The sequence below is a fragment of the Rhea americana genome, unplaced genomic scaffold (genome assembly GCF_003343005.1).
Source record: "Rhea americana isolate MKP2758 unplaced genomic scaffold, rheAme1 scaffold_35, whole genome shotgun sequence".
Classification (NCBI taxonomy): domain Eukaryota; kingdom Metazoa; phylum Chordata; class Aves; order Rheiformes; family Rheidae; genus Rhea; species Rhea americana.
Window position 1 is genome coordinate 6,099,203 of NW_028186479.1, and position 14,099 is coordinate 6,113,301.

The 14,099-nt window shown below is 36.3% G+C and overlaps 1 protein-coding gene across 2 annotated transcripts in view; it reads right to left on the reverse strand.

Moving 5' to 3' along the window:
- The window catches only part of LARS2 (leucyl-tRNA synthetase 2, mitochondrial), a 92,254-nt gene that overhangs the window by 16,031 nt on the left and 62,124 nt on the right, over positions 1–14,099 (reverse strand). The window contains exons 15-19 of one of the 2 annotated variants that reach the window (XM_085311889.1): positions 10,082–10,185; positions 8,929–9,111; positions 6,307–6,476; positions 5,186–5,263; positions 2,960–3,071 (exon numbers count right to left, since the gene is read on the reverse strand). In XM_085311889.1, coding sequence (XP_085168015.1) covers positions 2,960–3,071; positions 5,186–5,263; positions 6,307–6,476; positions 8,929–9,111; positions 10,082–10,185 — 647 coding nt within the window. Of the gene's footprint in view, positions 1–2,959; positions 3,072–5,185; positions 5,264–6,306; positions 6,537–8,928; positions 9,112–10,081; positions 10,186–14,099 lie in introns of both variants that reach the window. The other variant, XM_085311888.1, reaches the window with a different exon arrangement.

Here is a 14,099-nt window from a genome sequence, read left to right on the forward strand (position 1 = left end):
GCCCATGAACTCTTCCCACACTGAGGGGCTACAGCAGCTTTTTATGTTATTAAACTATAACAAAGTGAATACCCTGCACAACTAAGACCATTATGTTGATACACGAAAATACCAAGAAGCGTTCCTCCTCTAAGCAGCAGAAAGAAAAACTTCACACACACAGTATCAAAGCTCTCAGTTACTGTTGTTCAACTGCTGAAAGGCCAGGCACCTATGAAACTGCATTCAAGCAGTCTTCCTCTTCACTCAAACTGGAAATATTCCCTGCCAATACTTAAGTAGGCTCTTCAACCAGCTCAAAAAAAGGCCAAGCTCTTCATTTCTACCGGGTGCATGAAAACAAGGCAGTCACATATAAACTGAATTCCACGGGATAATAATTTTTCAGCTGCAGAACAAAAATTGATGTCTTGAATCAATTTAATTTTACATTACACCTTATGCTATATTTAAAATGTACACACTACATCAGAAGCATCTTTGAGATATCAGGTCAGTGTTCTTACATTATCTGCTTAGGGCTTCCATATTTACTGTATTCCATTTTTCTCTGTATAAGTAAAAATGTTCCCTATTTTCAACACTAAAAACAAATGAAAAGTAAAGGCTATGTACAATACATTTTAGAATGAAATGTCAAAATTTAATTATAAATAGGTTGCTTATGTGTTGTTTCTTATTTGCATTACAACGGCAGACAAAAGCTTTCATTAGTGCTTGGGGTCTGCTGCTGTAAGTGCTATTTATAGAGCTAATAATATACAAAGTCCTTTTCCTGAAGAGTTTACAAGACAGGAAGCACCATTATCCCTCTTTTTCAGATATAAAGCCAAGGCACAAAGACAGAGACTTATTCTGACAACGTATGGAGAACAGAAGCACTAAGGAAGACTAAATGCAGAACTTAGGAAATTTATGCTTGAAATATTATGCTTTGAAATTATTTAAAATAAGAAAAGATAATCACCTATACCTAATAAAATTTAAGAAATTGGGTATATCGGATGATTAACAACACTTAGCAGAACCAGAACGCAGATTCAGAAACCTTAATCACCAGAACATTAACTTGGGGAAGCTATATCTAGAATACAGTTCGACATTTTTCCCCAGAAGTTCTAATCCTAAACCAGAGATGCTAAATGTTGCCTTTTTCTAAATAACATATTCTTCTTTCAACAGAGCAGTAGTTAAATGTACATACATTCCCCTGATAAAATTAATAATGCTGATGAAATGTAATGATGATTGTGTTAACACAGAATGTGTTTTTTACATTCAGTCATAAAATTCTCTGGTCAATAATCACTACAAAATGTTTTTGTACACTAGCTGTACTAAATTACTATGTGCAGTCTATGGGTCACACAAACAAAATTGTATCTTCTAATATGGACAGGAGTAGAGGACAGTATAATCCCAATTTTTATTATGCTTCTTTTTTGTTCTTATATCAGAGAGATATCCAGAAAATGCTTAGCATTCTTATTCTCCAGTTACTTTAGTAATATGGGAAGACATTCAGAATGCTATAGGATTAAGTTTTATGTTTGGCCAATTATGTTAAAGACATGCTAGTGATCACTATAATTTTATCAAGTATATTTGATAATTCTGTATTCCCTAATACATATTTGAATTTCACAGTTCACAAGGCACTGTATGTTTAAGCAACCAACCCTGACCACCTTTGCCTCCATCTCAAGCAATGAGGAACACAAATTGTGGCAATTACTTCATTTAAGTATAATTTTACTTACATGATACTTCATTTTGTAACAGCATATTGACTAAAATTAGCATTCTCCAAATGGATCATGTCTGATGCCATGCTTTATTCTAAACAATTAGGTTTTCATTAAGACATCTTAAATATATGATTAATGAAAACATGGAAAGACTACTTCTGCAACATGTTACAGAAATATCTTGCTATTTCCTGAGTTTGTGCCCCTATGTTATTGTCATGCTCAAAAGCAACCTTGCTTTGGGAGTTGGTAATGTTATACTGTCATGTACAGCTCTGAAATCTAAGCCATTTACTATCCCTGCTCCGTGAAAACCTGAAAGCATAAAGATCTGGGACGATGATCGTGAGAAATAAAACTTTTAAAATAGCATGCAAAAGCTAACATTAGRTCCAAAACCACACGGCAATTGTGACCAGTCTTAACACAGAATATATTCCTATCTTCCCACACATGTCCTGGAACGTCCTCCAACAAAACTTTTAAAGTAACTGCTGAACCCTTGCACGTACATCTTTTATTTTGCAGGTTGTAACTGTAGCAGCATCACACAACTTAGTCCACTTGGGATTCAGACCTCAAAGTTTACAGCTGTGATAGAATTAAAAAAAAAGATTTCCTGTCTGCCATTCCCACTCTCCCCTGAGAGGTTAATTCACAACATCATGTCCCTCAGCCTCTAGAGAATATTACCAGAATAGTATTTGCACTTAACACTCCTTTAGTCTTTGTAGTACACAGTCAATGACATGGTCTTCTTAGCTTCAGTTCCTGAAAGAAAGTATTTCCAGTCCAAAGACTCTAGAACAGTTCTTTTAGAAAGGTCTGTTCAGCTTTTAAAACTTCCTTCCTTATGAAAGGATGGCTAGTCACAGACATACAAGTTCCTTCCTCATGCAGGTCCTCTCTTTTTCTTCCTTCTCCCTTCCTCTGCCTATTTTCAAAAAACACCATCTTTGGATGTAAAGAGAAAGAAACTAAAAGCAGAGAGATCTGGTAAGACCATAAGTTTCAAGTTTGTTTAGAAATTACGAGTAGGTGATGGGCATTAAGACATTATAAAACCTCTGTCTTTGACAACATGTGACAGAGGTGACAAAATAAATGCAGAGTTGAAGTACAAGTCACATACACTATTTTAAAGATATTTTTGCAAACTTGCTGTCTTTTTCCCCTTGCAACATCAATAAAAAGTATATTTATATAATTACCTTTCCACATCTCTGATGCAATGTGTGGAGCCATAGGTGCAACCATAATGCAGAGCGTAGCCACAGCATCTTCAAATTCTGCACTGTGGAGAATAAGAGGCTGAGAAGCTTGCTAAGCAAAAAAGCAGAAGAAAAAGAAAGAAAAAAAGTAAATATGTATATTCCTGTGGAGAGAGAGAACTAGCTTAGCTGAGAGAAGACATGACATTCATTTTTGTTTTTTACTGCATATGATCAGAATAGTATAATTTCATAATAAATTAGAAATCTACGAAAATGTATGGAGAACTAAAATAAAAGCCACTGCAACTCTTGATCACGGAATGCCAACATTGTTATGAAAAAGATGCAAGCTTAGAAACTAATTCTGGAAGAGCTGACAGATCCTTAGGGATCTGCTCTGGTACAGCGGCCTGGACATAGATCTGTGTGGATGACTGTAGTCCTGGAGAACATTTTGAATACTGCCACTGCTAGAAATACAATCTTGGATAAAATTAGAACTATCTGAGAAGAGGTGAAATACCTGCATAAAAGAGTAAATCTGTGATAAATGCAGTATGTTTTCTATAGGGATAAAGTTTGGTTGTACAGAATCCCAGAGGTTTAAGTAAAGCTGAATTTATCACCAGTGAGGTTTTAGAACCGAAGTGCTGCTTGGGAAAGGAAAGTGCAAAGCAACCTTTCACCTGTTGATGTTCAGATTGCTTTAGCAAAGATAATTTTCAGTTTCTTGGAAAAGATGCCAGATTGACAAAATCTGAATCTTAATTCCTGTATTTATTGTACCATAATAGAGAAGATGGAGCACCAAAAGCAGCTTTTTCTTTCTTTGCCTCTGTTTTGACCCCGAGAGATTACACCCCATGATAAGGACAGTTCAGATTCTGTGTTTATTTTGTCACTTGCTTCTCTAATAAAACAGTACAGAAGAATGTCAATATATGTCAACTAAGGGGAATTATTTGGTGGGTGTGATGGACACCAGTTCCTGTCTACTACAAAATTGTTCAAAACCAGTGATTTGTTTGACGCAGACTACAGTAGAGCTGTCAGATTGCGACTTTATCGTTGAATATTGAGGTCAGTGCAAACTAGATTTGAGTAAGTTTTAGTAACTACTACCTGTTTTCTATTTTTAAATTTCATCCACCTCCCCACTTCCTCCTTTCAAATAAGACTGAAAGAGGAAGTATCAACATGTTATAAGGAAATTTGTTCTTCACAGATACTGATGTGACAAAGAAGATAGTGCAGCGTTCAAACATTTGGCTGTCTGTATGACTCTGGTCTTTTCATATTCACTCATCACCATCCACCAGTCCAAAATGCACATGAATCACTGAGCTGGAGATAAAGGATTCTGTATCACCTTCCCAACACCATACAGTCTCCCAGACTTATGTTATTTCCTTTACACCACTTGTGCCTGTCCTACTTTATTTTTTGTTAAGTTCCTTGAATTTGTCAATAAACTCCTCAGAATCTAATAAGGTAAAAAATGCTATTTCAATAAAAAGTTGGAAAATCCTAATTTTTAATCTGATTTCTGGTCTGGATCTTGTTACATTTATATGTCTGAAGGATTGCTTAATCAGATGTAAAAGCAGTAATAAAATATAAGATAATAGTTTATTTTATTTGACCTATTGTCCCTGGCTGACAAACACCACAATAGTTTAAATTAAAAACATTAAAAATGAAAGCTATTGGTACATTTGTTTTAAAAAGGGAGTTTGCAAGCTCTATTACTAGCAGATAGTTCAGAGGTGAAAGCATTCCTCTTTAAAGAATGTAAGATTATGTGTGATTTTCCCTGTAAAGAATAACTTTTTTTATCAGTATGTTTAGTAATTCTATAAGGTACTGTTATATGTAACTACCTACGCAACTTGTTTAAAACGGAAGCGAACAAAGAACAGAACAAAGCAAAATGTATCCTTTTGAAATTTCAGGATGCTGATGTAAACATCAGAACCTACTGGCTCTAACACTTTCAAGCTCTTCCTGGAAAACATGGTACACTCAGGGGTTACAGTGATACTAGCATGTACTACTTTTGAAATGAGTAATTCAACCGAAGTCCATGAGGCTCTGAAGTCAGTAACAAGGGTAAAAACAGTAAATAACTTTTGGTATGATAGACTCGGTTCAAGTTGTTCTGTATATAAACATATATGAACAGGGACTGAAAGAAACAAACGTTCATTCATATTGCATACTTACATAGAGTATGTTACTGAGGCTCATCAGTCGAGAAATAGCTGCATTGAACAGATGATCCTTTGTGAAATACTCTGTTACCTGGTTGTATTAAAGAAAAATAAAAGTTCTGAAAAATTCTGTCACTATTTACTTAAAATTCTCAAACATGGAATATTGGGATTTTAAATGAAAAATAATTTTTGTTGATCAGTTCCAAATTGTGAAATATGCCTATCTTAATTCTCCCATGGAAATCACTTAGTCATCATACCATATCATATCACATCATATACCACCATATGTGTGTGCAAAAATAGGAATCATGTAAAAAAACGCAGTTGACCAGCTTTGTTTCAAAATGTTAAAAGTTTCAATCAATGTCAATTAGAATTGTGTATTAGCAAACACTCTCTATGTCCTTTAGTAAGATAGCTTCCTTTTGCCCCTAAAAATAGTGTTCATACTTGTAAATCCAGTAGTGCCAGTGAAAGCTCTTTAATACAATGCAAAAGTCCATTAAAGGACCTGGAAGGTCCCTGGCCACAGAATTTAAAACAGGGTAAGTTTCTATGCGCAGAAAAATATTTTAAGTTAATTTTACAGGCATTTATGTCTTCCTCTGAATCTTGCATAATTGAACTGATACTAATCAAAGCATGAGACTTAACACAGGACAGATGAACAACTAATTCAATACTAAAAATTTTTAGGATGCAGTAATGTATTTCTCCAACAATTTTTTTCACTTCACATGAAACAAAGCGTATCTGATAAAGAGATGTGAAACAAGCAGATTTAAAAGGGATGATCTGCATAACTCACCTATAGCTTTATCACTGCAAAATGGAGTTATTCCAAACTCAGACTGAAACCCAGGCATTTTAATGCCATAACACTTCATCTGTTAAATGAAGCACACAGCAGAAACTTTGCCAAACCAAACCTCACTTCTTTGCATGGGTTGTGTCCCATGGAATTTGCAGGTAAATAAAATTACTTACAGAGAGAATATTTTAAAGAATATTTTATGAGCTACTCATCTGGGAGAAATGTTTTGCTCCAACAATGCTGTAAGTTGAGTGCACCATTTTAGCAACAGCAGCATTTAGACATTTATAAAGTACTTAAGTGTTTCATTTAACCTCAGAAATCACCAGATTCTTCTGCTCCCAGATCTTTCTGGCTTCAGTCTTCTGTTTCTTACTCAGAAGCTCAGGATCGGGCATGGTTCCTGACATCCTTGCTTCAATAAGTTTGGTTACTAGGGTCCAGAGGCGTGTCTGCCATCTCTGAACACCTGGCATAGCATCGGCTGAATTCAATAAAGAATTAAAAAATAAACAGATTTCAGTTACGGTGAATGAAGCCAAACCTTTAAAGAGAAGCAAAATCGAAACTGTACCATGGAGCTTAACACTGAAAAAATCCCTATATTGCGCATTAAAAATGTCAATGCGATTAAAATATATTTTAAAATAACGCTGGGTTGATTCAATGGAAAGGAATCAATGATACAAAATGAAAGTATTTTCTGCAATGACTTCAGAACGTATATATATTAAAAACATTTGCTAAATTTATAAAAGAACCCAATGTTATGCCAATGTTTGAATGCTCATCTTGTGTTATAACAACTCTAGAAAACAATCCTTTTACATGCTTTTGTTTTCCAAACTCAAGGAAGAATATATACACACATACATGTATATATGGGCATAGATACATATAGTATATAATACTTACAGTAAGTGATTGTAAAGCACAGGGATTACCTATCTGACTGCACTAGATGAAAGACTTCTGCACATCTGGAATAGTAAAATCTCACTGACGATGTCTACATGACCCTTTACGTGACTGGAAGTATGATGCACTTCCCAAACTTTCCCCCTCCTGTTCATAGTAGAAGCTCATAGATCATCCAGACACTGTAGGATAGGCATTGTTTGGACTACACCAAAGGTGTAATAAGCTGCTGGGTAAGTTTGGCCACGTCTGGTCCTGCACACTCCCAGACTGCCTGTCCGCACCAGTGCGCAGGGGAGCTGGGGAGGGAATGGTGTGGGACTCTGCCTTCAAGCCCACTACTGAAAAGACAGTGAACCTASTCTGAACAGCAATCCTCAAAAGCTGGTCAAAACATAGTCAGGGAGGAAAAGGATCATGGCAACTGTGTACCAGCGTATTCTAGTCTCCCAATGAGACAATTTCCTATTTAGYTATTTGATTTCTTCAATACCAATGTTAATTATTCTGTTACCATAAAGAAATAGAGGCCAGAGTTTAAAGCAGGTTTATGGAATCCTTTTCACATGCTTTTTTCTCCTTCTCCCCGCTTCCTCCCAGCCCCCAGAAATATCTGTAAGGCTGCTACCATCTTATTGTGTTCAAGTTTTCCAATACTCTTTTATCAAGATGTGACCCCGTGAAATCTTTCTTTGTATTTCTCAGTTGGTAAACAGCTTGGTTTGAATGACTAAATGCATTTTTCCTAGCATTATGCCTATCTGTGCTTAGCTTTCTTAAAGAATGTTTTAGTATAACCACCAAGCTCTAGTTATACTTTGCAACTAACACTTTGTACCTWTGGCACTCACACTAATTTCATTATTCTGTTTTCAAGATGGAAAAACATAGCAAAAAGATTGGGGATCACTGAATTAACTGCTTTGGTGAGAATTATGCACCTGTATACCTTTAGGGACCCAGGAGTTAGTCTGATTCCAAGCAGCTGGGCTTTTAAGAGTGATTACCTTTTCATATGCCTAGTTGCGATCGGAGGGTGATAGAAAGCAAACAGAGAGAAGTCATACAGCCCATTCCTCAGGTACATAATCAAAAAAGGGCAGTAATTTGGAAATGAAAGTATGTGTTTACATGCATATGTAAAGGGTGACAGCAGACAAATGAAATAATGCTTAGTAAAAACTAAACAAAGCAGCAAGAAGACAAAAGAGGGACTATTTTTTAAGCCAAGTATGAAACGTTTAATTATAGTCCTCAGCAACAAGAGAGCTGCATTGAAATGTATGCTCCAAGTCTACATTAAAATGTATGATCTATGGTAGTTAATAAATAGAAATTAAAACTAAGAACTATTAGTGTGACAAACTGCATGKTGGCAGTAAATAAATGTGCACAAAGGTAAAACTTCTAAATAATATCTTGTTCAAAGATGGAACTAAACTCATAGAAGTATGTCGTGTGTGTACTCTTTTAGTTAYTGGGAACTCTGATTATCTTTTTTTACGAGATTCTTCCAACTCATATTTCTTGGTCCACCTTATAAAAGCCACTGCATACTTGCATACATATGTGTAGATTAAATMGTTTAATATTGCAAAATCTTATCTGGAATCTGACATGATGAAAACACGATGAAAACAAAGAATCTTAAAATGGAGAAAATCTTGAAATAATCATTTTCAATCAGTCTATTGTAATTGATCAGAAAATGAGATCCAGGCTTTACACACTTTCATTACTTCAGAAGAAAATACTGATGGAAAAGTGCTTTCCATACAGCTGGTTTTGGCTTGAAAGAGGCATTGTAACATGCAGTCCATTGCAATAATCTTGCAAGCTTTCCTCTCAGAGACAGTTGTGTTACCCACTTTTAAAAAAAGAAACAAACACTAAAACTCTCTTATTATACCAACTTTTCTGATTCAACTATACTAAAACTTYGGCAACAAGATTTGTATTTATCTTCTGTTTTAAAAAAAACAAACTAGAAAAAAAACAATAGAAACAGTCTGACTTACTTTTAGCATCCCACAAAATATCTTGTTCTGGAGGAGCTGCGAACAGAATGTAAAGACGTATGGTGTCAATGCCATACTCCTCCTTTAATTCTTCAGGGTCTATTCCATTGTGCTTAGATTTGCTCATTTTTTCCCAGGTGACTTGGATCTTCTCACCAGTTTTTAGGTGAACTGGTTCAGTCCCTAAATATTAACAGATACAAAAATTTTAAAGCAGATTCTGTTCATTTGTAACAGCAACAGATTTCGTTCTCTAAGCACATTAAGAGACAAGAATTTCCCTTTTGGGTGGTGGGGGGAGGTTTCCAAACAGTTTAAAGAGGAAAAACCTATTATAATAAGTAAAATACCTCTTCCCTCCCCAAAGGTTCCTTCTTTCATATTTTACCACAAAGAACATTCTAGGTTTATAGGTTTCAATTTCAGCAAGTTATCCTGATAAGAAACTGCCTTATATTGCATGTATTTAGGAACAAGGAGGGAGATCTACAGTGATACAGGCATACCAGACCAAAAACACCTGCTACAGACAAGCCCTGAGSTCCTCTGAAAGAAGTCAGGACAGCAGGCAGGAAACGTATGATTTTTTTCATACTGGCTTTGTATGCAGAAGAGAGGAGGTAACAAGGTGAATGAGAGGAGTGTTTAAAGGAGGCAAGTACGACCAAGTCACACTGTTTGCTGCAGCCCCTCAAAGGCTGTTGATCCACCTCATACTGTAGAAGTGCTGGAAACAGCTGGAGAAACAATRCTTCTTTCTGTATCTGTGATATTTATACCTAGCATTTACTGAATTCGCCAACAACCGTGTTACCCCTCTCAGTGGCGTTTCTGTAGGCTGTCTAGTTGCTGGGACTACTGGCTCCATTCAGCAACCTGCTAAGCACCATCTTAACAAAACCAACTTCCAATCCTTTGGACTCTGACTACACTGAAGTTAAAATAGTATCATAGTATTGCTTCTGTGTTTGGTTGCAATTAAAAGCCACTGAATTATAGTACTGTCTCTGTTTACGGACTTGGCATTAGACATATGAATTCAATGCTCACAGGAACCTGCTTTCTAGTTTAAATATTACAAGGATTCATTTTTATCTACTGCATTTCTCCATTCCAAGTGCACCCGTGCTGGTTTTCCCACACAGTCTCTTACCAGTGAAATCAATCTCCTCTCTCTTCAGATACTGGCCTGTTGTTGTTAATCTGAATGTTTGATTCTTGATAAGTCCTTGAACCAACAGCTTATGGAAAGGCTCCCTAAGGAAGGAAGGAAAAAGAAACTGGTCCATCAAAAACAGCTTYGAAAAGCTCCTTCTATGATAAGCCTCAGATATTGAGCCAATTAGGYACAATTATTTACTAAAAAAAGAATTTTAAGTTGACTATATATAAAAGGTTGTCACCTGTGAAATTCARAACACTTTCTGCATTTATTCATGACGGCTAGTTGACAAGTATAAATATTTATCTGTATTCTGCACACATTCTCGCCTCCTGATTTAGTACCGAGTTATTCTAACATCACTTTTCAAATAAAAATATGGATAATACACTAAGGTTTCTTGTCAAACTCTGCAAGTTCACTAATGTTGAACTAAATTCCTATTTATARAAGTGTTCAAGTACCTGGCCTGAATTCTTTATAAATGCTTAATTCTAACTTCTCTCTGAGGATCACAGTATTTCAGAAAAAAAAAAATCAAAATTTCACAGCACATTTCTTTTTATAGACTGAGATAATACAGTTTCTTGAACAAACATAAGCACTTGCATGCCTTGCCCTTTACAGAACTAGCCATCAAGACCTAGTTATAAGAAAAAAAAAACACATGAAAAGATTGCAATGCTGGAAAGTTTACATGTCAGCGGAACAATTTATTTAGCATCTGAAATACTAAAACTTAAGTTTTCTAGTAAAATCTACATCAGGAAGAGCAAGTTATCAGCTATGTATATGATGGAGACAAACACAGCCATAAAAGCATCAGAACTAAAGGCAGTAATACACTCAGCAAGAACTAAATTCTAAGTAAATACTACTCTGGTTGACAGATACAYTACTGCTCCCACCTTCTTTCAGTGACCTTACATTCCTGATTCATTGATTCAGGTGGCAGTCATTGTTTTCACTGAAAAAAATCAATGTAATTAATCTCTACAGATTTTGGTGCCCACTCAATAGGTCAGAAAGGTGAGGCAGTTGTGGTGGCCACACCAGGAGCACTACTGACCAGAGAAGAGGTATGGAGCCAGAYCCAGAAGGTGCTGAGTCTGGGGAATCCTCTCCAAGGATCCTCAGGTACAAAGGTTTTGGGGACCATCATTCTGGAGGACTTGCTTATCAGTGCTGGCTATTACTGACTGTAAACCTCTCTAATATGTGTGCTCAACATTAAGTAATCTGAATCATCCCCCACACTTCTACTTAAGAAAGCTCCAAATATCTATCAAAATAAACTTACAAAGAATGCATCACTTGTATTTGCCTATCTTTCAGAAAGCTACAATAAATCCATCCACCTAAAAWAGAAATACTAAAATAGCATCTGTATTTTATTTCACATATAAAAAGGCATAATCCAAAACACTACTCAGTTTTCTGGAGTCAATTTAGTATTTTACATTATTACTAAATATAAAATACAGGACAACTTATCTCGTAATTTAAAACATGGTAATTTAATAATGTAATAAAATTATCATTTGATTCATAAATCAAATTATTTATAAAATGAATTAAAGCCAATAACTTCCAATTGCYGTTCTTTAAATGCTTTTCATGACTCTGAACTAAAGAGATACTTGAAAGAAAAGCTTTTAATTGGGAGAGAATAAGCAGCAGGCTTCATACTTTATCTTCAACATATTCATGCTTGAACAAGAACTCTCTCCCTTGCATATTTTGCATACTCCTAAATATTGGGCAAGTAACAGCACATAGTGAAATCATTCTGTCACTAGGCAGCATAGGTCTCTATAATACTATCCAATTTTATCAACAATATGAAGTAAGAGTAACAATACAGGCATCTCTACAAATATTTTCTGAACAGTATTTTGCAGGTTGCCTGAAAGTTCTGTTGCCTGTTGCTTAGAAATAAATTAAAGGAACTTACGGAGATGTGAGAGAAAGTCAAATTTAGTGAGTAAAAACAAGATACAGTATCTTAAAAGGAGGAGGCAATGCAACCTCAAATAATTTTCTTCTGAGTCGACTGTAAAATGAAAAATCYTAACCAAAAGCCTTGTCATTCCATCAACAAAATGGGTGTAAAAATGCTTCAAGAGACAGCAAGCCTTGTTTTACTCCACAACCTACAGAAATTATGAAGAATAATACATTTTTTTCTCCTGTTATTCAGTACTTAAGATGTAAAACAGTTATTAAAAGTTACATCTGTTGCCATCTAAAAAAACAATAACAAAATAGCCAGAACATCAAAATCATACAACACTCCCAACTGGAAGCAATTTTTCAAGAAACACTTATCTTTAATGACAAAGAGTTAGTTCAGATCACATGCCAAGTTACTAAAAGCTGAATGTAGCAATGAGCATTTCCAATTTTTGTTTATGCTGACAGAGGCTATAAAAATGCAATACAAAATACATTACCAAGTATAGTGGGAAAAAAATGTTCGTAGTGGGAGACCACAGAAGAATGGAGAAATGCCCAAAATGAGAAAGGCAGAATCTGTCCAATACACACAGGGCTCAGAAAGAAATGTAGCCCTGTGCCGAACTTTCCCAATGCGCTGAATGATTTTGCTAGTGCTGTGATGGCTCCATCTCATGGTCACACGTACAGTTACACTTTAATTTACCTTAAAACCACGCACACCTACAACCTTCCCCTCCAAAGAGGGGCATCAGCTGCTTGGTTATAGAAGGGAACTGCAAAGACACCACAGCGCATCCTACCTGATACAATTCCGATCTAAGCACTGCAACACAAACTCATGGCCTGGCATTATAAATACCTCCCGAAACAAGGGAAACTAAGCCATGTTCAGACAGGCACACTCCTCCAGCACACTAAACGATGCTGCTGCTTCAGTTTCTTTCAGTGCCCCACCGCATTTCAAACGGTAAGCTGGAATGGGATACATCTGTATCTCTGCCTGTGAAGTCTGTTTGTACCCGTGCTGGAGTACGGTCACTGGGGCCTTATTTGTGTGCAGTTCTTGATCATGCTGCATGTCAGGTGGGACCCCACCTGGGAAGTCCAACGTCTCACAGAAGGATCAGCTGTGGCAGCCATGAGGTGTGTAATCCTGCTATTGCTTTTCACTAAATTTAATATACAGGTTAATCTTGATGATAAATAATCTCTCTCCACAAGAGAATGTGCTGGCTAGAGGTGCAAGTGTGGCTGACAGATCCGCAACTCCTGCTCCGTGCCATGTCCTCAGTCCCCAGGTTCTGCTCCCGGCAAGGCAGGTAGTTAGACTTTTGCTACAATTGCAAATAACCTGGCTGGAAGAACTCTGTGTAGCCTGAAACAGTGATGAATAGTGGACTCAGAAGAAGGGCAGGGAACTCACTGAATATATTTCCATCCTACATCTTTAGAAAGACAGAGTCCAATATCGTGCCCTAAAATTCAGATAACACCTTAGATACTGTCAACTGAGTTCAGAAGCTCATGAAATCTGCACTTAGCTCCATCTGCAACAATCCTGCAATCATGCAGAAGGCCAGAGTACAAGTGATTTTTGGAGGGAGATCGTTTTATGCAGAAAAAAGATCAAACAATACTACTTTTCAATTTTATACTGTCAATATTTGAGTGCTTTTTATTTAAAAATCAACACTAATAGTAAAGTCCCCAAAGAACTTATTGAAGCTCTAACATCCTCCCTCTACAGAATAAACTATTTCTGTCACACATCTTATTTTGTAATGCAGCTATGTAAAACTAGTGACTTCCTACTCAACAGACTTGTCCTCCATCACTCAAATCTGCTGACTTAATGGCAACAGTAAGCGTTCTTATTGTTTTCTAATCCTTCAGGGAGAATATGCTGGATTCTACTTACACTTATTCATCAAATTACTAAAGTCTTAGGAAGAGCTAAATTCTGTGCAACTCGTACTTGCAATAATACGGTTGAGCAGGTGTAACTGAGGGTGTCAACACATCCACCACAGCGGATTAAGCTGAAGAGATG